The 23,909-nt window shown below is 41.9% G+C and overlaps 1 protein-coding gene across 3 annotated transcripts; it reads left to right on the top strand.

The window, feature by feature from the left end:
* The first annotated feature begins 948 nt into the window (after positions 1-948).
* MCOLN2 (mucolipin TRP cation channel 2) lies at positions 949-22,536 on the top strand. Of its 3 annotated transcripts, XM_074832404.1 has the most exons (15): positions 949-1,113; positions 4,542-4,701; positions 7,789-7,962; positions 11,149-11,293; positions 11,658-11,745; positions 11,890-11,986; positions 12,447-12,546; positions 13,128-13,243; positions 13,771-13,896; positions 14,626-14,775; positions 16,137-16,238; positions 16,344-16,466; positions 19,069-19,275; positions 20,625-20,740; positions 22,064-22,536. In XM_074832404.1, exons 1-15 carry the CDS (start codon positions 1,064-1,066, stop codon positions 22,098-22,100), a joined length of 1,791 nt encoding a protein of 596 aa, XP_074688505.1. In that variant the 5' UTR covers positions 949-1,063; the 3' UTR covers positions 22,101-22,536. The 3 variants fall into 3 exon arrangements, with proteins under 3 accessions (XP_074688505.1, XP_074688506.1, XP_074688507.1); XM_074832405.1 differs by lacking the exon at positions 13,771-13,896; XM_074832406.1 differs by lacking the exons at positions 949-1,113; positions 4,542-4,701; positions 7,789-7,962 and adding an exon at positions 8,615-8,705.
* Positions 22,537-23,909: the final 1,373 nt, after the last annotated feature.

Here is a 23,909-nt window from a genome sequence, read left to right as displayed (position 1 = left end):
GTAACAGCTGTTTTCTTACCAAGGCTCATTTCAATTCCAATGTTTTGCATATGCTCCGGTAGTGAGAACTTGTTTTCAGCAGAGCTCAGATCTCTTAACAGAATGAAGGTACACTGAGAGGAAGAGAGAGGTGGGAGCCATCCTTGTTTCTAAGTACCAGTTTCCATGTTGAATCAAAGCATATTCTCAGGGGAAGGTAAACTGTGCATGCAAAGGAGGAAGAAAACAAATCTAGATATGCTCATACCTTTCCAAGGAAACAAATGTGTAAAGGCATAATTTATCTCTGGCAGATTGGGGGTAAAACCAGATGCTGCTGTAAAAGACCAGACCTGTGATTGCATCTGTTGGGAGCATCTTCCTGCCCGAGGCAGTAGCTAATACCAGATGCTTCTTAAGAAAACTTCCATGCATGAGCTGGCATAATGCTCTTGCAGCTAATTTTGAGTAACTGCACATAGCTGTTTGTCTGGGCTCTTGTTCCTTCTTCTCCCTTAAACAGCGTGACTAACCACAGCATCGTCTGAGAGCGCGGTGCAGGAGCCCTGCACTGCCCGCCCTGCTCCGCGGGCAGGTGGGGAGCTCACGGGTTCTGCCGTACGAGCCTCTCCCAAGGCTGCGTTCTGCTTTGAACACCCTGCTCTAGCGCCGGCACATTAAACCACATCCTCTGCGGAACTCGGTACCTGGCAGCTGCGAAGCCACCAGCTCCGTAGCAGCTAACCGAACCCCAGCCCTTCCCCGTGGGCCGTCTCCTCGCCTGCGACGGCAACCACCGGGCCTGAGCTCGCTCGCCACGGGCCGCAGCGCCGGCGGAGGCGGCTCCTGGCCGGGCGGCCGCGGGCACGTGGGCGGCGGGGCGCCCTCCTCCCTCCGGGACCCCATAAAGGCGGCGCGGGACCGGCGGGGCGCGGCCCGGGGCTCGCCGGTGGGACGGGGCTCCGCGGCGCGGCCCGGCCCAGGCCGCTCGGGGCGCGGCGCCGGCTCCCCCCGTCCCCCCCGCCGAGGGCTGCCGGAGCCCTGCCCGAGCCCTGCCCGGGCAGCGGCCGAGCCCCGCGGCGCCATGGAGATCTCCCTCAAGTACCTGCCCGGCGGACGGGCCGCCGTCAGCGGGTGAGCGGGGCGGGACGGGGCCGGGGCGCTGCCCGCTCGGGTCGCGCCGCCCGGCGCGGCGGGGAGGAGGTCGCGGCGCCCCTTCGCCAGCGGCTGCGGAGGTGGGGTGGAGCGAAGCGCCCCGGGGCGCCGCTCGGGGCGCGGCGGCCGTGTGGGACCGCGATAACGGGGGCGGCCGGCGGCGGGGCTGCCCGGGAGCGTAGCGCGGCGGCGCTCGGGGCCGCGGCCGGCGCGGTCGTCACTCGGGCTCCCGCCTGGGGGTTTGCCGCGCCAGGTGGGTGCCCCCCGCCTCACCGCCCGGGGGGCTGTGTCCCGCAGCGCCAGCGCTTCCCCGCGTGTCGCGCCGTGTCGCCGGTGTGGCGGCGGTGGCGGGGAGCCGCCGTGTGCCCCCGCTCGGGGCAGCGGGGCCGGTGCCGCCCCTCCTGCGGCGGCGGCTCAGCGGTGGGTAACGGCGGCAGCGCTGTAAAAGGAGGGTGGGTGGTTTTTCTGCTCAATTTCTTAAGAGTTCCCTTTCCCGAGAAGTGCCGGGCGATGGCCTCCGCTGGGCGAGTTGCGAACTTAGTTATTAAGAGCATGAAGGTGAAGCTGGGGGTTGCCCAGCCTGATATGGAGAACTCAACTCGGTGATTTTTTTTTTTTTTTTTCTTTCTCTTTTGTGCGCCCCAACACCAGGTCAGTCTCGTTAACGCCTCTTGACGGTGTAGAGCTCAAGTAGGTAAACGTTCCTGATGCGGAGCGCTGATTGACACTGTTAGTGTTGCTCCTGTAGTGACTTACTCATTAAAAAAAAAAAAAGTGAATCTGTGTTCTATAGCTTTTTAGCCACTTGATTCAGTGTTCTTTCTGCTAGGTGAAGAGCTACGTGTTAAAAGCGTGTTTCCTAAGTAGGTAACTGTAAATTGTAGTCATTACTCTTGAAACCTCTTTTTTGAATACTGAGCTTTAAAGTGCCTCACTACAAACCATTAACCGAACAACAGATTGTCCTACCAGATACAGCATCGCAATGGTGGGTATAGTAATGCAGCTCTTAGAATTGAATTAGTAACAATTATGATTTGTGAAACACGACACTTAGTGACACTTAGATGTACATTTAAACATGCATAGTAGAGTTAGTCTTCATTCACAAAACGTGGTTGTGTCTTTACAAATCATACCATGGAAACCTATTGAGCGGTGTTTAATTACACTCCTGTGTCTGAATGGAATTGCTTTATTACTCTGTCTTGAGCTAGGTGCTTTTCTTGGATTATTTTTAGATTATTAGGCTAATAAATAATTCGGTAGAACTAGATGGTTTTAAATGCAGTAAGTCACTGTTAATCACTCAGAGCTTTTTAACTTTTTTAATGCTTTGGTTGAAGCTTCTAGTTCTGCAGATTTAATGCAGTTTATTTGGACGTTATTTTGAATCTATCCTAGAAATGAATGGATTAGAAAACAATTGCTGTATTTCACCTATTGCCAAATGAATTATTTCTTAAATACTACATCAGACAATGCCTGTTCTCTATTGGAAGACAAAGCTCAACAGTGATATGGGCTTGAGTGTCATCTCTTCCTCTTAAGCTGAAAAAGTATGTTGCTTTTCCTGGCTGAATTTCCTGCTCACAATTTCTGCAGCTAACGAAGCTAAAGGCGTCAGTGAAACTAATCCCCAGTCAGTGGAATTAAGTGAGGGTTGTGTCAAAGTGAAAGTATTGTTGTTAGTCAATACTAAGTTTTTAGAAGAGCTGTAAGGGCTTTAAAGACAGCTTTGGAAAAAAACACAGTGTCTTCCATGGTATGCATTTGGATATCAAAGGAAATAGTGTTTGTTATAAAGTTTGCTGTTTGATTTTGAAGATCTGTCACTTTTGATATGCTTGTATTGGAAGCTTAGGAGAGGATTTTTCTGAGGTGTTGGAGTGGTTCTTATGTCATACTTTCATGCTTTAAATCTCGACCAGATCCAGCTTAAACCTGCTCCTTTTCCTCTTTCTTTCCCACCTACTCCTATGACTTGTACTCTGGGTTGGGTCTTGTTCATCGTGTACCTACACAAATGCTTCTGCCCGTTCAAGAGAAGCTGATACAGGAGCAGCGATGACTTTAGGTGTCAGTGCAGGTTTGACGTATATATGTACCTGTTCCCTTAGACAATACTCACAGCTATAATTATCATGTTTTTCTGTCAGATGTGTTTACATTTTAAAATGTTTTTACGTCTTAAATATTATTAAAACTAGTCCAGTATGTTTTTATTATAAATTTAAATAGGGATGTACTCTACACTTTCTTTTTCTTAAAAACTTCCCTGTGGTTTTTCTGTCTCAAAACCACCATCAGCCTAGCTTCCATCATCTTCATGAATGATTGATTTAAGGCTGTGTAATAAAGATAACCTTTGAGCTTCTAATGTTAAAATAGATTTTTTTGTTTTTTCACTTATGAGGAAACACTGCAGTGTTGACTTTGCCATGTTTTTTAACTCTCATGTCTCTTCTTGTGAGATAGCTGGTTCTAGCAAATCAGATGTGCTTTGTGGTCTGCAGTTTGGGCTTAAATACCTGTACACTTCAGACAGATGAGGACAAAAGAAGTAAGAATGCATCTGAAAACTTGGAATCGATGCTTTCAGTTTTGACCTTGAGAGAAAAAGTTATCCTTTATAAAATTTGGAACGTGGGGAGTAATTTTCTGGATGGTACATGGGACTGATAATCAGCTTATGTAGCCAGTTTCAGATATGATTGCTCTACCTTAATATGGAGGGAGAAAAAAAATTGTAAGTTTGGTTCTGATCTTTGTGAAGTGGGAAATTTCTGACAACTACAGTACTGGAAAATGGGGTTAAAAAGATTAGGAGAAGGGGAAAGTTTTCAATGTCCTGTTCAGCTGAGGAGAAACTTAAAGTGATTTAAGACACTTAACAACAACAGTCCTCTGTGCTTGTTCCTCTGATTTTAACATGGCCAGATATTTAAATAAATAAATGCCTATGAGTTTAGCCCTTATAAGCTGCATGTTCATAACAGAAGCATGCTGTGAAGCCTGCTCTGGTTGTTTAGTCTTTAAGATACCTTTTTCTGGTGCTAGAATTTGGGTTATTCAGAGAAGTGTGTTAACAGTGGCCTCTGTTTCAAATATTTAGTTTCAAGAAAGAGATAAACATAGACTTGCTATTGCTGTTACAGATCCTCTTATTTAATGCCTATTTCCTGAGAAATAGTTGTGTAAATGTTGTGTTTCAATGATCTAATGTGATTGAATGATTTTTAATTATGTGATCTTAGGGAAATATTTCTTGCATTTTGCTGTAAGACAAACAGAAAACGGTTACAGACCTTTTATGTCATGTGGTGATCTGAGGTGAAACTGCAATATGAGGAAGTTGTCTGCTAAGGCGTTCTGTTGGTTTCTAATCAATGTATTATTTATGGCAGAAATATGATGGCTCAGTCAGATTTAGATCTAAAAGAGACGGCTCTGAAAGAGGATTTGAAGTTTTACTTCATGAACCCATGTGAAAAATACAGAGCAAGACGTCAGATACCATGGAAACTGGCTTTGCAGATTTTGAAGATACTGATGGTTACTACACAGGTAATCCTTCCTCTGTTTTTACTCTTAGAAAGCATAGCAGTGATGTGCAGGAGAAGCAGGTCTGTGGTTCTGGGCCTTTGCCATACCTGGATATTTGTTACTGACTTGAACTTCGTGCTTCAGTCCAGAAAGAAAAAATACTATGAAAGGTGTGTCAGGGGGGAAGAATAACATAAACTAAAGTACAAAAGCCTCCAGGAGATTTTGGGGCAGTATTTCACTAGGTAATTTGCTGTTTTTAAGAACACTTTAAAGCAAATTACTCTTCCCACTAAATCACACGCTGTCTTCAGGCTTGCTGTCCCAGTACTGCTCTGTGTTCTCCTTCCTGTTACATTCATAGATTATAGTTTCACTGGACTGTTTCAAAAGTGGTATTTCTTGAAATCTAGTCAGTAATTTGAAATGTACATGTTCAATGTGAAAATGCTAGAGTCTCTGGTGATGATGGGGATGACTGGGCTACAGGAATGGGATGTGCCCCTTACTTCTGTCATCAAATGATGCATTTCAAAAAGTCAGGTACTTAGAAAGGTAGAGTCCAAGAAGAGGGTGCTTTTTAAACTGCATTGGTATCGCAATGTAGTTGGTTAGTTTACAGTCCACTAAGAAATGGTGACTGGAGGTCCAGGTAAGCATAATAGGACACATGTATAAGTAGAAATTATTTTTCTGGACCTTTGAAATGCAGGACTGACATCTGACACTTTGCAAGTATGGCTAAATACACAATTCCTAAAAACATGCTGAGTTGAAGGATTCCAGGTTTGTGTTTGACTTGCCTGCTAGAATGAAGTGTAACCCCAGCTTATGTGTCCCTGTGTTTTATTGACTGCTCTCGCTCTTCGTGTCCCCACTGGAAGGACGTGGCAGGCTCTCTGGCCCCGCTTGGCAGAGAGTCCAGCCTCTGCTGCGGCCATGCCGGAGTCCTGACAGAGCTCTGTCTGCAGGTGGGAGCAAGATGCAGCGATCAGCCTGGCTAGGCAAGGCTAGCTGAAGTAGGCTATTTACACTGGTGCTGGCACAATTGCTGCCTGTAGTGCTGGACCTGCTGAGAACAGGGAGCGCATTAAGGTGTGAGGGGGGCAGAGAGGCTGGGCAGTGTGAGCACAGCACAAGCTAAGAGGACCGGTTGCCCCCTCTTTACTGGCAGCTGCACCTCAGATGTGGGTTATTGAACTCTCTTTGAAGACAGGGCAGTAACCTTGTGTGAGTAATGAGACAAAACAAAACTTCACATGGCTCTGAAAAGGTTTCAGTACTTCCAATCTATCCTAACCTACTGACTTAAATTCTTGGAGAGTCACTTGTCTGCTGTCCTAGTCACCCACCATCCTTTGTGAGCAGAAGGGCTGCTCTGCTGCTTGGCTTTCAAAGGCCACAAGATTTTTCTGGATTGCTGCTTAAGATTTTTTTTTGTAAGTCCTGAGTCTTGCTCAGATCGCAGGTAGTTGGCAAGAGAAGGAAAATAGTTTCTGAAGGAAAATATGTTGCTGCTCTGCAGGAAGGTGAGCCAGTAGTAAATGTGTGACCTCTCTGTATTTCAGAGTGAGGGCAAGACCCTTGAAAGACAACCTAGGAATAAGTTAAGCCTCCTTTTAGCTGCTTCTGCCTGATGCCAGCCTGTTAGTCAGGATACCACAGCAGCAGCTGGGGTGTCTGTGGGTATCTGTGCCTGACTGAAAAGCAGAAGAGGCTTCTGTCCCAGAACGTGGAGTAAGTTTTATTCCAGTGCTGTGCTGAAATCCCCTAGGGAGTCCCCTGAGGAAACCCTGCTGAGTGTGTTTTATTTCTCTGTATGGCAGCTGGAAGATCCCTGGTTTTTTAGAGGTACTAACTAGAGTGCTGCAGATTTACTTGTAGCACTCCGTGGGTTTTTTTGTTTTGGATTTTTTTTTTTTTTCAGTCAACTGAAGATATAAATAGTTGATTTAAAACTAGAAGTATGAAGATTCAGTTCTTAATCTGAAGACTGTGTACACCCAGCAGAGCTGACATCCCCATCTCTCTGACCTGGCTATGACTTTGCTGTACAACCAGACAGCTTTGCTCTAAATAGCCCTGCTGCATGTATTCTTTTAGCCTGGCCCAGATCTAAGCAATTACTGTCTAGGACAAAAGATTATGTATACCAGTGAAGGGGGAAAAAAATAGGTGTGCTTTCCAACTTCCATTGTTTTGAATGAAGGAATTTGGATGTTAGTGGAGCATGCCTGTTTGCTTTGGGGGGTTTCTAAGTTCACAGTTCTTCTGGTTGCAGTTTCTCACTCTTACTACTTCCACATTCTACCAGTTTCTTGTGGGGCTTGGAAACTCCATGCAGTACTGAGACAGTTTCACATTTGCTATTAGTAAGCAGTTTAAAGCTAGCATGAAGAGTTAGCTATTTGGGGCTTGGGATATCCTTCTACTACTATGCTTGTGAAGAAACTCCTGTTGCTTGATTTTTTTCAGCTTCTAGGCTCCATTTTTGTTCTCCTTGATGGTGGTGGCAATGGGAGCATCCATATGGTAGGGCAACACAAATCCTGAGTAGTAACTCTGCTGTCTGCTGCTGCTTTGTATTATAGCCTCCTTAACCAGCACCTGGGTCAGGCAGGTGGTGCTTTTTGTTGCTGTGTGGTCCCACATAGGTTTGCTCTAATCTTGTGCTATGCCAGAGGTAGGAAGAAGGTACAGGGATTTGTCCCGTAGCAAAGCAGGGTATTTCTGGGTTGGCAGGCTGCGCTTGTAGGTTAGCTTGTCTGCCCTTTGCATCCTCAACAAAAGTTTTGGCAAATTCCAGTTAGAGTTGTTGGTCCAGGATGTGTGAAAGGTGGCAGTGATCTAGCTGCCTGTTGGCTGTTGCACTGCAAGTTCTAGAATCAGTGGGAGGCTTTGATTTCCGTTTCTCTTACCCTGCATGTGGTAGCCTTGACTTCAGTACTCTTATGGCATTAGTTAACAGATTCTTTGCTCCTATTGTAGCAGAGTTACAGCAACAGGCATGTTTCTGTTTTGTATTTATTATAATTCAAAGCTGTTTTCAAAAGGTTGCTGCTTGACCAGTGTTTAAAAAATCCAAATTTGTTTTTTTTCTCTTGTCAGCTTATTTTTTTTGGTTTGAGCAACCAGTTGGTGGTCTCATTCAAAGAGGAAAACACTGTTGCTTTTAAACACCTCTTCCTGAAAGGCTATTCTGGAGTTGATGAAGATGACTACAGCTGCAGTATATATACACAACAGGATGCTTATGATAGCATTTTTTATATTATTAATCAGGTAAGTGTGTGTGTTTATAATGAACAGTGGTCAAAGCCAAAGCTATAGCTGTAAACATTCTAAGGTTTTGGTTTTCTGTCACCATTTTGGATTTCAGTTTTGATATATCAGCGTAGGTGGGGCATCCTGAATTTCATGTGTAGATGTCTATATTTTTGTCTCTTGGAGACAAATCTAAACCAAAATTTTACTCAGTGCATAGTACTGAAATCCAAAAAGTTTGAAGATCAGTCACCTTGCATGAACTGGAACCTTTGTTTAGGTCTTACTTTGAAGAGCTATGGGTCTGAATATACCTATGCATGGTATTAAAAAAAATTTTTGCTTACAGCTATGCTGAATTGCAGCTTTGTAGTGAGTGCCAGAGGCCTCAAAATGGGGAAGATGGTACTTCCAGGAATGTAGGGGCACTTGCTTTGGTTAGGGATGGTATTTTAAAGAACAGTCCCCTTTACAATCGTGGGAGGAAAATGATCTCTGCTGTGCTGGACAAGGCCAAGACTCTCACTCCTGGTGTGTTAAATGAGTGTTGAAGTAGTTTTCTCAGTCTTCCTTTGAACTCTCAATATTGCCACTACTTCTGCTATAAACTGTGCTTTTTTTTCTTCCTTGCTTGCTTTGTCTCCCTTTCCTTCTTTTGTAGGCACTAAGGCTGAAGTGAAGCCCAGATAGAAGACAGTAGAGAAATAATAGCTTTCTATCCTCAAGAATCAGCCAATGTGTGATAGAGGCATCAGAAAAAGGTCACTTCATAAAATGTCTATGTTGTATAAATGTAGACATATCCTTTAAGGAGGTTTAAACTTGTGTAATCAGGGTTCTTTAGAATTCTGTGGTGTTCCTGAGGCTATTTTTATCACATGAGACTTAAAAATGTGTGCCTGCAGGTGAACGTTATGACTGGTGTTGCTTTTTGGGGGTGTTTTTTGTTTGTTTTTTAAAGAATGCCTTCTAGGAAGAGAAAAGCCAGCTGGCTCCTAAGCAAAAAGCATTGCTTTTTTGTCTTGAGATGGGCAGCTAGAAGCCATAGGTTCTGTTTTTTTGTTTTTAGCTTTATTTTGAAATGTGTGGTTTGTGGGGGGTTGCAGGGGTGGGGCAGGCAGAAGGATGTGATATTACAGAAGATGGTAATAATGCACAACAAAACTGGAGTTGTAAAAATGGAATTTTAGACTTTGTATAATGTGCCACTGTGATATTTTCACACTCTCAAAAAACCCCCAAAACTGAACATACTTTCCACTTGGAAGAGTATACAGCTTTTCCTTATTCCTCTCCTGGGTCCAGTTTCGAAGCTTCTATTACAAAGAAGCCGTGTGGAGTTGTTATGCTTATACCCTGCCTGTGGCAGAGTCTGGAGGACCAGTATGTTTTGCTGGCTGCTCTGTCTGAGGCTGCTTAGAAATGTGTAAGCGGGATTTTTGCTCTTACTGTTTTGTAGTGATGTTTGAAAGTGGCATGTGAGTAACCCAGAGACACATGTTACGCTGTCAGGAGGGCAGAGCCTGAAAGCACACGTGGACAGAGCACCAGCTGTTAGATGCAGTGGTCTGGAGATGTCCTCAGAGGGATGTGGAGTTGTGACTAACTACTGTTTCCACTCACTTGACCTGCCTTAGTCAGACTTGGCTTCCTTAGTTTACTTTAAGATAACATTCTGACAGGGTATGGAGACCGTGCTTTTCTCCCAGGTTGTCTAATCCTGTTGCAGTCTCAGCTGTGACGAGTCAAAGCAGCATTGCAAGGCAAAGCTTTGGATGGAAATGTTCCTGTTGCAGTTTTTTTGGACATAGAGCATGTGGTTGGTTATGACCACTGGGTCTTTGTACCCCACGCATTGGGCTAGTGGTCTAATGCCCATAGGAAGGAGGAAATAGGATGACACTAAATGATGCATAATAACAAAATCTGTGTTTAAGGGGAAGAGGGTCTAATCTGTATCAAAGCCAGCTGAACAGGGTTTTTTAAGGAATGGGAAGCCTTATCTGACTTCCCACATTTATTTACTTCAGGCTTCCTGGGAGCTAAATGCTTCCTTCAGAAAGGACCAGTGCTGTATGCTGCCCTGAGCATTACCAGTAGGTGAGGTGATAATAAAAAGTAATGAATTACTAGATGTTTATGCCTTCTTCCTCGAAGGGCCAGGGGTTTATATGACATCTCTTGGACAATGCTAGGTGGTGCTAAGCTGAGCTGGCAGGCAGCTGTTGTTCAAGGTTAGTCATTGATCTCCTCAGCTGTCCAGGAGTCAAGAACAGGGAGAGCTTTGCCCCAGGGGATTGCCTCGCTTGTGCAGGACTAGAAGGTGTGACTCCAAGGATCAGAGGATATATCTTGCTTCCAGCAGACACCAAGGACATGTGGAAGGCAAGTGAGGAGAGGACTGGCCTTGAATAGAGTTCTTCGGTGGTGCTCAGGGCTGATCCATGTATGGATGATGCTTGGCTTGGCATAGCTTTATTTGCTTCCACTTCTAGTCCTTGCTTTCAAGCATATCTTATGTGTGAAGGTGACTTGTACTGTATTTAGAGTAAGTGGAAAAAGACAGTGCCTTCATCACAGGCATGTTTCCATTTGCTTCTGTGCTTGTGTAAAGCAGGCAGGTTACATCACTTTTGGAGGCTGCCTGAACTCTGTGTATGTTCCTTGATTGCTGGTTTTATAGAGAATGCGTGGCTTCCCTCTTCTATGGTCACACAGGGAGCAACTTTGGTTTTACTCTTGGGGTGGATTTCATAAGAACCATGACTTGGATTGTATGTAAAGCAATTAGGTTTCAAGTGTTGTGAAAACTAACACCTTCATGAGATAAATACATAAGATATCCCTGGACCATGTGTGGTAGTAGCAATACTGCATTGAAGTCACTGCCAGGCATCTAATCAAAAGCTGCTGGCTTGCTGTCTGGCACATGGGTAATCATTTGCAGGCAGCCCAGTAGGTACGGGGCTTCCAGTCACTGTATCACCAGGATGCCAGTCACTGCTTGTGAGTGGCCAGCAGCCGTCTTAGCTTCCCATGAGATATCCACTCTGAATTTTATGTGAAAGTAAAGATTTTTGGCTTTTGTTTTTTTATGTAAAAAGCTATATTTGATACACATAACTTTGAGATTGCAAGTTACTATCTAATGCAAGAAAGACTACTACCTGTGTAACTTCTGCTTCTGTTTTATTTTTAAACTAGTACATGCAATTAAAGAACATATCCCTGGGGACTCTTGGTTATGAACATGAAGGATCAGGTTTAAAAATCTGTAAACAACAGTACAAGAAAGTCATGATGCTTCCTTCCAATGATACACTGAACATAGATGTTTCTACTGAAACAGGTATAGTATTGTACTGAAAACGTCTTGCTGTGGAGTACTTATAGTCTAATGCTAAATCAGTAAAGTGTAAAACCAATAACTTTTTGCATGGCAATCATAGAAACATTAACATGCCTTTTGCCTATTTCCTTCTTGGTTTGTAGTACCTGCCTAGAAATGGCAACTGTGTAGACTATAGGAAGCTCTTTTCAACTGCTGTCATTAGTGGGTTGTGGGTGGGTTTGTGGTTTTCTGTTGTTGTTTTTGTTGTGTCATAGATTGTCATGTCATCATATTGTCGTGTCGTGTCCATCTGTTATCTCAGTTTTATGCTGCTTTTTATGTGAAGCATTTAAGATTACAGTTTTTCCTTTTCTCCTCCCAGAATGCATCTTTTTTAAGCCACAGGAGCTAGCTGGTAAGAAGGCTGAACTGAAGCTGAACTCCTCTTTTTTCAATCTTGAATTTTACAGGTAAAGCTGTGGTGTGAATTTTTTATTTTTAACTTCTGCTTTCATGTAAATATGGTGAATTCTGAGTTGTGCAATTTCCTTGCTTTGTGTATGTATGTATTTTTATGTGTATTCATATATTTATGCACTTTTTAAAACATTCAGGCTTATACAGGTTGAAATCTCCTTCAAGCTGAAAGGCATTGCTTTACAGACAATCCATGCCCGTGAATTGCCTGACTGCTATGTATTTCAAAACACTGTAAGTAAATATGGGGTATGGCACTTCCAACACTGTATATATAATAAGAGCTTAAGCTAAGAGGTAGATATCATCCTTATATTTAGACTGCAAGTGAAAAGCAATTGAGCATGTCTTGGCCCTTACCCCTCCTTCCCAAAGGTTGCTGACGTGGTGTTGTCATGGGACAATATTATTTTGTATTATATTCTAGCTGGTAAATTCATAACCTGAGAAGGAGATGAGTAATTTTTATTCTTCTGAAGGTTAAACTTGGAGTTTGGCTTCTTGGAATACTGCTTTTTATGCTATACGTGACATGTTCTCAAATTATGTCTACGCCAACACTTATGGTGACAGCTTCCTTAAAGCTTACCTGACCAACAAATATTAATGCATACTACGTCAAAGCACTTAGCAAGCTTTTTTTATGGAATGAAATTTCATTAGTCTTGTTTCTGATATACTCTTGTGTTTCCAGATAACTTTCAATAATAGAGCCCACAGTGGAAAAATCAAAATCTATTTTGATAGTGATACTGATATTCAAGAATGTAAAGACTGGCACATATTTGGCTCTGGTAAGTATGGTGCATGTGTGTTTGCATGATAGCAGTGTTACACATTTCCTCCCATCATTTCCTCTGCTCTGTAACAGTCTGTCTAGCAAGACGTTCCCCATCCTTTTCATCAATTGGTATGAGTAAGCCAAGGAAGACACCTGATGTGGATTCGCATGATGGTTTCTAAACCTGTGGATGAAAAGAATACAGTACAGAAAGTCAAATAAGCTTCCGATTGCAGGTCATTGAATGAGAAGTGAGGTGGGATTTCTTGTTTGGTTTTAGTCTAATAATGTTAGTATGGACCAAAGTCTGCATTTCTTTTACCCCATGTAGTTGTAATACTGTTGGAGTACAGGTGTACAGGTGACCTTAGTGCAAAAAGGGGACACTTGTATTAATATACCATTTTTTGTTTTATTTTGAAGAACTTGAACATGCTTTTCACTCTTGTGACCCAGTCTCCATAGTTGCAGAGAGAGTATTTCTTATAACCCATCTATTTATGGGGTGAGAGTGTACAATGACACTTAGCAGCAATTTGTGCTCAGAGAGATGTGAAAAGACTAACTCTACTTTTTTTCTATGACCCTTTACAGTTCTCCAGAAAAACACTCAGTATATTCTAATCTTCGATGGATTTGTCATTTTAAGTTGCTTTGCTTCTCTCATCCTCTGCACACGATCCATTGTTCTTGCCTTGAGACTACAAAAAGTAAGTACAGTGCTCATAATCTCAATGCTTATTTTGTCTGTGTCTGGTTTACTGCTAGTCAAGTGATATGTTTTGAAATATTGGGCAGTATATCTGTTGCAGGATGTTCCTCTTACTGTATCTCTGCCTCTAGAAAGGATGTGTAGAGGTCTGATGCAGAGTTGCTAGCTGAATGGGTTTTTACTTCTGTTTGTGTAGTGCTGTAATACAAAGTATTCTGTTCTACCTCTTGAGGGCAAAAGGAGGAGACTCTTCTTTTTTTTTGTCCAGGACTTAATTTTGTCCAGGATTTTATGCAAGAAGACTTCTGAGTCTTTGTGCTGCTAACAGCCAACACATCCTGCACCTTCAAAACATGAATTCTTCCTTCCCTGGCTTCAGAGCAGAATTCCCATAGGAGTCTTGTCATAAATTAATGCTTTAATGAACATCCCTCAAAGCCAGCTCTAACTGGAGAAAATGTAAAGCACGGTCTAACTCTGGCTGGATTTTTTGATCTTTCTGGGGCTGAAACTGCTCTTTTTCAGTTCGTCTATCCTTCTCCTTCCACAATTGCTGATCACCATCTGCTGCACCTTCTTCCCTGCTCACCCTCCTTTGCAGACTGCGACTATCCCTGTCCAACTTCATCTCAAGCTGCTTGCAAGCTTCATGTAAGCAGACTTGGCTCTTCTGGTTCAAATACTGATGCAGAAACACAAGCTGGGCCTGAGATGTGCCAGCTTATAACCATTAATTGATACAAACTTTGCAAGCATGTGGCTTATCGTAGTTGGAAGAATAGTTCAGGATAGGTAGGATATGAAAGCACAGATACTTGTTTATCTTGTTCAAGATACCCTTTTTGTAGCTTGTAAACAAGACAAGGGTGAAGAGGACAACAGTTCAGCAAAGGCATTGTCAAACTGCTGTCAGGAATAGGGACATCAGCATTTATTCATGAGCAAAAAGAGCAAGTGAAAGCAGATAGGTAGTGTTGCGTGTGGGAAGTGATATTGTCAGCTCTACTGGAAATAAGAGATCTTGCCTTATAGTTGTATTTGAGTTATTCTCTCACTCCTTTAGTTGGGTGGCCTTGCTCTGTTGGAGGTGGATAGAAACTTTTGTGAAGAGGGCTAAAAAGGGGATAACAAGCCATAGTTAGGCTAGTGGGGATTGGTTATGAAGTCAGCTGTTCTGTGGAAAGTTGGTTTTCACTGGCCTAAACCAATCTTTATTCCTATTTCTGTTGCTACTGAGAATGAATTTTAAGCTATTATTCCAGCAAACACTGTAGGAAAAGGGGGTATGTGAAACGTGAGCATTGCTATACTGCAGGGACATCTGTATGTATTTTTCATCTAAGGTGACCTGTAACTAAACATCTAAATGCTTGTCAATAGAGATTTGTGAACTACTTCTTGGAGAAACATAAGCGTCACGTCTGTCACGCTGATCGCCTGGAGTTCATAAATGGATGGTATGTCCTGGTAATTATCAGTGATGTGATGACAATCATTGGGTCAATCCTAAAAATGGAAATAAAAGCCAAGGTGAGAGTTTAATACTTCAGATAAAATACTAGTCTTGTTACAACCATGTGTAAAATCTTTTTAACTTGGGGACAAATAAGAGTGAGCTATCATAGTCACTAGTAATCTTGTTTACTTTTGCTAGCTCTTATTTCTTCATTTCCTAATACTAGTTTGACTGATAACTGATTTCATTCTTCTTTCCCCAAAGTCTTTCAGTAAGACCATGTGAGCTGTTTAAACATCTTATTTCCACAGTGCTAAATTCCCTAATCCCTGGTATAGGATCTGTGGGTAGACAGTTCCTAACAACAAAAAAACCCCAAACAACAAACAACTTCAGTTGTGTTATTTCTGTAAGAAGTAGTAGTACATATTGACAGGGAAACCAAGAGGCATCCCCTTGGAAAACAGGGGTCTTAATGGCTTGTGGGAGTGGAAACATGGCTGTTACAACTTTTTTCCTGGCCCATCCAAACTACAGGCACAGATAATGTCACCTGCTAGTCCTTCACCTCTGAGTCTGGGCTTGCTGAAATCAATGTGTTTTGTCCAGCTGGCAGCTCTTCAGGGTGGGGTTTTTTGTCTGTTTGTTGTTTTTTTTTTTTTTTTTTTTTTCTTCAGTAGAGCTGTATGTCAACAATTCATGTGTTCACAAAACTTTGTATTCTGGGAAACACAGGGTAGGTAGAACGCTGCTCCTGCTTTGTGTGTACTAAGGCTCAAAGGGCAGATGCCCAGAGTGGTCTTCAGAAGAAGGACTTGAGAACCTCCAGCTGTATGACAAGGTGGGGGGATGAGGGTAGAAAATCTTGAGCTAGATAGGTATCTTGTGCTTATTACAACCAGTTCTAGCCTTCTAAAGTAAAATGCAAGTAGACTTGGTTATAAACTTCACTGGTAGTAAAAACAATGTTCAGGCTCTGAACAGCTGGCAACCAGTTCAGAGATGTAAATGCACATAGCATGGAAAGGGCTGTAGTCCTGAGGCTCACTTATCATTTAAATGATGGCTCATGTTTTACTAAATAGTGAATGAGAGCTTGTTTGTCTAACGATAGCATATATTAACCTTTTTAAAAATAAAAATATGGAGATATTCAATCTAATATTAAAACTGTCGTAACCAAGGTAAAGGTTTTAGTTCTTCATGCAAAACTACAAGAATATCAGCAGAGATGTGCTTTCATTTGCAGCACTGTTGCATTTGGGTGATCTCACTAAATAACTGCATTTCACTTTGGTCTGATTTTTGTGATGTAGCAACATTCTTTCAGTATTGTACTGCCTTGCTTTGTTTGAACTGCTGAAACTTGAATAGCTGTCAAGCTGACATACCTACTGCTTTAACCTGACTACCTGCTTTGTTTGGATCCCCTCAGAACCTCACAAGTTACGATGTCTGCAGCATTTTACTTGGAACATCAACTTTGTTTGTCTGGGTTGGAGTCATCAGATACCTGGGATATTTTCAAACCTACAATGTAAGGCAGGAATCAAATATTCAACAACTAAAGCATATGTCTGTCGCTTTTAGGTCTCTCTAACTTGTGGCTTCTTCCCCTTCTTTCTTCCACCGTGACATGTAGGTGCTCATTTTAACTATGCAGGCGTCACTGCCCAAAGTGCTAAGGTTTTGTTGTTGTGCTGGGATGATTTATCTTGGCTATACTTTCTGTGGTTGGATTGTCCTGGGACCTTATCATGAAAAGGTATGTACTTCTTTTCTGGTCTAACAATGTGTGAATATATGTGTGTGTATAGTACCTAGCTATCACAACAGAAATAGGTCTTAAATTCGTGTTTTTGTTTAAACACGAAGAACATGGGAGTGTTTCTCATTCCCTGTGTACCTCCTGCCACTTGCTCCGTTTAACAAAATAACTGTATTCTTGCTTTCACTGTGTGCTTGAATTCAGTGTAACCTCAAACACAAGGCTGTGTTTGTGGTGAGTGGATGGTTTATCCAGGCAATGTCTGGCTGGGGACTAGAGGTAAATTGGTCTGTTATCTCTTTCGCCCTCTTCTGGCAATCCCAGTTCAGTTGGGTTAGAGGCACTAGTTCACTGTTGCTATTTCTGGGAATCTCCTCGACTCTGACTTTGTTTTTCTAAATCTTTCCTGTGCTATGTAACTTCAGCTCCTAGATTTTGACTCATAAAGGGGTGGATGAATGCTTGTCTTGTTTACTTTACTTCCTGTGTGTGGCTGTGTTGTAGGGTTTTTTGTTTTGTTTAGTGGTTTTTTTTAAGGCAGATATCAAAATGTGTGCCTGTTGTGTCGTCTTGTCTGAAATGTGGTGTACCAGTAAGGCTTTGTATATTCCAAAACACAAGCGAAAAACCCCCGCAAAGCTTGTTTGGTTTTTTTTTTTCCTTGACAGATGCTTTATGTGACAGTTTGAAAAAAGGCAGATTCCTGTTGTGATAAGTTCTAGATGTCTGTTAATCAGTAACAAATGTATGACTTCTGATTCTTGATTTCTGGTTGCACACGGTATATATTGTAACAGAGACACATGCTGCAATGCTTGCTTACAGCTTCTTGCACCCTCAGAGCTCGGATTTCTCTAACATAATGTAATTTCTCTCCTTTGAGAAATGTAGGTATTCAGTCTGCACATATTCTAAATTGATGACAGTACATTTCATGGGGTGCTGGATGCTGTGGGATCCTCAGTCATACTAGAGGCTCAATTGCTTATAATGGCATAGCATAAATACTGTTGTAGCTTCCCTGCAGCAAGTACATTAATTAACTGAGCAAAAGGAAGTGTAGTCAATAACATGCTTACTTATGAAAATGTTACCTCTTGCTAAATACCACAGATCAATGTCAAGGAAAGCAGCTGTAGTGGTGTGGGGGTTTCCCGTTCTGGCAGTTCCCCAGGACCCCACTGGAAGGCAGCGTGGCACTGCGCAGAGCAGCCGGAGCCCAGGGCTGGCTTCCCAGGGCTCTCGGGCTGTGTAAGCTGGGCCTGGTGAGGAATGGAAAGAGCTTTCCCTGCTCTGCAGGTACACAGGATAGAGGTCCTTATTCAAAAATTCTGAAGGCCTTAGCTCAAAAACATAGAAATACATTTGGGGTTTTTTTTTCTTTCTACTACAGCCAGAGAGGGAGTGGGAATCCTGCATTTCATGTTAATGTCCATCCAGGGGTTTATAGATGAGCAATCTTTAGTAGGTTTCTCTCTGTGCCCATGCATCAAAACTTGTGGGTTACTCAAGAGTTACCCATGCCATGCACCCTTTCTCAGAAAATGTGCTGCTGGGTCTCATAATGGCTTTAAAAATAAATAAAAATAATAAAAAAATAAGCCACAGGTAAGACCAGACCTGCTATTCTGTGCAACAGTATGTTATCCTTACAAACATATGCCTCTTGACATCCTGTTTTCAATATAGGACTGCAATTCAAGTGTGTGTAGTCATGTTACTTCATTGATAACAGCTACATTAAAACACTGTGCGTTAATTCATATTGTCCAATAAAGTATTGTTAACAAATCCAGTTATTTGGAGGGACAGAACGATAGTGGAAAGTGTGCTTACTTAGTTGCTGAATGGAATTTAGCCTCAGGGCATGTTTCAGATTGGGGAAATGGAGTTAGGAATTTAAGAGGATGTTCTTGAAATGAAACTCTGATTTTTGTCCAGGGTGTACTTAGCTTCACAGTACAGCTATAGCTTTTACCTACAGCTCAGGGTTTTTTGAATGACAGATAAATGATGTTATCACCAGACCAATTTAGTTTAGACCATTTCAGCTGTGAAGGCTATATGTTATCTCTGACTTTTTAATACAATATTGATTAATTACCCCTACTCCAGTAACTCTGCAGAGCTCTAACCAGAGGATGTGGCTTCTGTTCCCAGCATAGTGCTGCTGATTTACTGTATAGATTCTGTGAAATCGCTTTATCTACCTGCTTTGGCAAACAGACTGGTATTTTCTTGCAGGTCTCAAAGAGCTTAAAATTCAGTAACTTAAACTTTCCGTGGTCGTCCGTTACTGCCTGTTTTGCCTGTTGAGCATCATAAGTTTATTTCTTTATTATAAATCTTCTTATTTCTGATGTCAATGTATAATGCTTAGCCAAGATTATATATCTACATGGTTCTATAACTGACATGTATGTTTTGGCCTGAATGTACAGGGAAGAAAATTTGGTAACATTTGATTGAGTGGGTTGGATTTTTTCTTCTGCTATGAGTAAAATTCTAAAAATTACTTTTGTTTTTATAACACTTTTCCCTTTAATCTGGATGATTCATCTTCCAATTCTATTAATAATTTGTACTCGTTATTTTCTAGTTTGAAGATCTGAACACGGTGGCTGAATGTCTGTTTTCTTTGGTCAATGGTGATGATATGTTTGCAACATTTGCTCAAATCCAGCAGAAGAGCATGCTGGTGTGGATGTTCAGTCGGTTATATCTGTACTCCTTCATTAGTCTGTTTATATACATGATCCTCAGCCTTTTTATTGCACTCATTACCGACTCCTATGATACCATAAAGGTAAAACGTTTTTTCTTCCCATTATACTTCTAATCAGTTTTGTATTCATTCTTGTTAATCACTCAACACCATACTACCTAGTGTTAGTTATGATGACTGATGAGACTATTAAAATCTTTTCGCTTAGTCTGTGGTGAAATTGAGAGGATGACTGGGTAGTCATCCAAATGACTAAGCAATAATTGGTTTAGAAAATTATCCTTAGTGTGTCCCTGTTTCTTATTCTCTGTTGCTTTATCTGGTTTCCAAAAGGTAGCAGCTAATGGAAATGTAAGTGGAAAGATGAGTGGAAAGAGTCAATTTTTAAGAATAGTTACACTGAACCAGATAAGTCTTGTTTGGAGCGAACGTTTCTTCTCGTGGCACCAGAAACTGAGGTCAGGGTTTGCTGGCATCTCAGAATATCCCCTTGGCAGGAGTGTGGCAAGGGCCAAGCAGATAACTCATTTAGGTGTTCAGCCTTGCTTAATGTGCTGCTTGGAAATGTGTGCTTAAAAGGAAATGTCTTCTGAAAGACCTACTGCCTCTTGTTGAAGTTAAAATTGTGCCATCCATTTCCAGTATAAACTGGCTGAAAGTGAAATGAAGTTTTCAGTAATTACCTTTTGTTCTTGTCCTCTAGAGCTGTCTCTCCTTTGTGCTCCTGGTAGCTGCAGTAACCAGTGGGAAGGCAATGTGGATCATGCCTTTTAGGTTGTCTTTCTTGTCTTAGTGTCAGATAAATAGGCCAGCAGAGTAAGTCTAGTGTGACATGAACCACAGCTTCCAGACTGAGCACGAGCTTCACTTCCTAAGCATCTCAAAATACAACTTAACTGTCTGTGCTTCTGAGTTTATTGGATGTCTGACCTGCAACACAGGGTTTTAGTGTTACTTTTCTGTCTGAACACTTTATGTGGATCAATGGGGAGCCATTTCAGTGTGCTGAACTGGTTTTGCAGAGCATTTCCTCAGCATGGCAATTAGGGCCCTTCAAATCCAGCGTTGGGGTTCATAGGGAAGATGAGCCCAGAGCACTCAGAGAGCACAGCAGCTGATGTGAACAACGAGAATCAATGCCAGTATGACTGAGATCATCACTTGCTTGGTCTTATGGATAGCAAACAAAATATAACAGAATCTGTGAACAATATGAATTTTATATCACTTAGATTGCTTTCTTCCACCAACTACCTATGTGGTATTTCTAGGACAGGATTGTATGATTTTTTTTTTTTTTCTCTTCCTCAAGCAATACTGAACAAATGAACCAAATAGTCGATTTTGGCTATCACACTCCAGAGGAAATTTAGAACACTTCATACCCAGTAACTTCTCATGTGTTGTAAATAAAATGCTTTTTCTTTCAGAAATACCAGCAAAGTGGGTTTCCAGTAACAGATCTACATGAATTCCTGAAAGACCAAGGCAGTGTTGCTTACAGAAAAGAACAGACTTCCATGCCATTCATCTGCTGCTGTAGGAGGTCAGTAGGGTGTTTTTAATGAGTGTTTTTCTTGGAAGTACACCAGTTAGCTTCTCACTGCAAAGTGCTGTTTCACAAATGCTGGAGCGTCCAGAATTCAGCTCATGGAATATTTGGACTCTGTTCCTTTTGTGCTTTACTTGGTGTTAGATCTTTAGTTTGTTGATGATGCAAGGATGGCCGTTCTGAGCTTAAATGCTTTTAAGTGTTTTGCTCCTATGAAACTGCCATGCAGAAACTGGTGGAATTTGATGGGAGGACTGCAGAGTATAACGTGGAACTGCCAAGGAATCAAAAGCAAACTAAGTCTCTGCTTCTTAAGGTTTTGCAAGCCTTCTGTTTCTAAAACACTTTTCCACTAGGCTGGGGGTACTAGCAGAAAGTAACAGGATGTGATTCAGCCCAGGACCAGCACTTAATCCCAAAGCTGTGCTGTGTCTGTGAGGCAAACTGGTTCAATATCATCTGTTAGAATATTGGAAACACACTTGTAAGTGTCTGGTTGCCATCAAACTCAAGCCTTTGGAGGTCTTAGTGGTCCTTTTTCAGCTGGTGTTGGTGAGAGACGAACATCTCACCTGGTGCTTGCTGGTCTGGAAGTCTATTCTTTGAATTCTGTTTCTGAGGAAACCTAACACACCTCTGAATTCCTGACTGAGAGTGGAGGCATCTTGTCACTGTCCTGAGGCAGTCCAGGAGAGTTCCTGCTCGAGCACAGAATGGTCATAGGCACCGTGCAAGTAAGCCAGGCTATGGGAGAAGGAATAGAGCTGAATGTGAACACTGGTTCAATCCCAACTGGTGTAATAAATCCTATTTTAGCAGTAGGATATTTGTCTACTTATATACTGAGGCTTTTGTAAAATGCAACTTTATACTTTTGATGTACTCTGGCAGAGGGAAGCCTCATAGCCAAAAAGGAGCATTTGAGATGATGATGGGCAGGTATCCCAGCAGTTGCTGTGGTCACTTGAAAGCCAACTAGTTAGTAAGAACTCCAGCCAGGTACAGCTTCAGGTTTCACATCCAAGTCGTGTAGGATAAGAGATTTTTGTCTGCTTAGGCATAATAAATATGCTTTACTGTAATACGCTGCAGAGAATTGATGGCACAAGCCTGGTAGCTGGAGTGAAAATCTAGAGCTTTTGCTACTATAACAGTTTCTGCTTGATTGTCCCACTGCAGATGTTGGAGCTGTATGTTGAAATGGGAGAGCACAGAACAGAAGGATCAAAACTCTCAGTTTGGTTTTGTATGGGTAAATGCTTTGTATTGCATTTCTTGCTGAATGCAAAATTGTGGATTTTTTTTTTTCTTTTGCAGACAACAAAGTGATGACAACTTGATACTTATTAATTGATGATTATGTGTTGAAATTCACCACTAATATATGCAAAGAAAGCATAGTCATATGGGGAAGAATAATTCTCCAAATTGCCATCAAACCCGCTCTCTGGACCTGCCTCCTTGTGAACAAACTAATCTTACCCAATTAAGGTATTGGGGGAAGAAAAGCTGCTAATGTGACATCAGCTGGCTGGCCAGGAGAGCCCAGAAGATGTGTCTGGAGGAGAGCTGCGAAGAAGTCTGTACTCTTGCCCTAACTTCTGTCACATTAAAGAAGGGCTGATCCATGAGCATTGTCTGTGGGAGCTCTGTTTGCTAATCACCTCTAGGAGGAAAGGAAGTGGCCCAGAATCAACTGTTGATAACAAGAAAAAGAAATATATGAAAATAATTTTTAAAAAATAATTCCATGTTAAAAAGTATTAAATAAACTCCTCCCTTCTTGACTACTTTTTTTCTCTTAGTGATGCATTCAGACTGTAATTTCTACTTGGCACAATTGATTTCCTTAAAATGGATTTATGTAAAACTACAAAGCTGCACAAAAGTGCGAAGTAATTGCCGTTCTCCATCTTGTATATAATTTTAACACAAAACATCTATAGATCACAGTCTTTTCTTTAACAGCTTTACTAAAAACAAAAGCAGTTGGTTATTCTCTTTTTTTTTTTTTTTTGCTGTGAGTCTTTTCTATTATACCCACAATATTTGTGTTGACATAACCTGGAGGACAAATTCAGGCAAAAACAATGCTATGGAGTTGACCTGCCTAATTACTTTTATTTCAAGCACACATTAGTTGGAAGAAAATATGTAACAACTGAGTCTAGCAGTTGGTTTGTTCAGGTGACTTTCTAGGTAGCTTTGGGAATGTCACCTGTAAAATACTATATTTTTCTCTTTTGATCTTTATAAACTTTTTTCAATGAGAACAGAGCACTTTCTGTAGCTTTAAAGCACTTCCAGAATAGTACAGCATAGGTGTTACCAGGCACTTCTGAAGACTTTCAGTGGTCCTGACTGCCCTGGGTTGGGTGGACTATTACATTAGATGCTCCACTTTGAATGGAGCTATATGCTCCCTAAAAAAGCTGTCTGTAGCAGACAATGTTCGCTTCAGTCAGCATGTGTTGGCTAGAACTTGATCTTGGTACATGTTCTTTACTGATAGTGGGCTCTGCAAGTTCTACCTTGTTAAGTGTTTCAAATGGGCAAAGGCAATTTGAAATACTGCCCTTGTATGAGTGAGTGGCAGCTTTTCTTTTTTTCTCTCCCCCCCCCATCTCTCTTTGAGAAACTGGAGAGTGGGAAAAACCAGTGCTGGATTCACACCTTTTTTTGGTAGGTTGAAAACCACTTTTTATTTTTTTAACAGGTCTGTCTTCATTTTCTGCCTCTCCACTGGGATGTTTAAAGAGAGGTTAATAACTGCAGCTTCTCCAGCAGTGTTTCTGGCCATTGGGTAAGAACAGTGATAACTGAAGTCTGGAAAGATGTACTGTTCAAATCTTTCCTGCCTAGTATTTGCCTTCCTGATAATGAGTACATTTTTGTTGGAAATTAGTGCCATTTTGTCTTGCTTGGGCTGTAGTTGGAAGTCTAGAAGAGATGGTTTTCATGTCTGTTTCCGTTCATCCAGGCTCTGCAAATTTTAATGCCTCTCTTGCTGAAATGTCTCTGGGCCAGAGAATCTTCTGCCCATCCCAGTCTGAATAATGCCTTGCTGTGGCCTCATCTGTCAGCTTGTGGATAAAAATTAAATTTCTACCAATTTCTACCAATAACCAAGACTTAACACTGTTGGCAAAGATTTTCTGTAATT

The sequence above is a fragment of the Strix aluco genome, chromosome 8 (genome assembly GCF_031877795.1).
Source record: "Strix aluco isolate bStrAlu1 chromosome 8, bStrAlu1.hap1, whole genome shotgun sequence".
NCBI lineage: Eukaryota > Metazoa > Chordata > Aves > Strigiformes > Strigidae > Strix > Strix aluco.
This window is presented reverse-complemented; position numbering and strand designations above follow the sequence as displayed.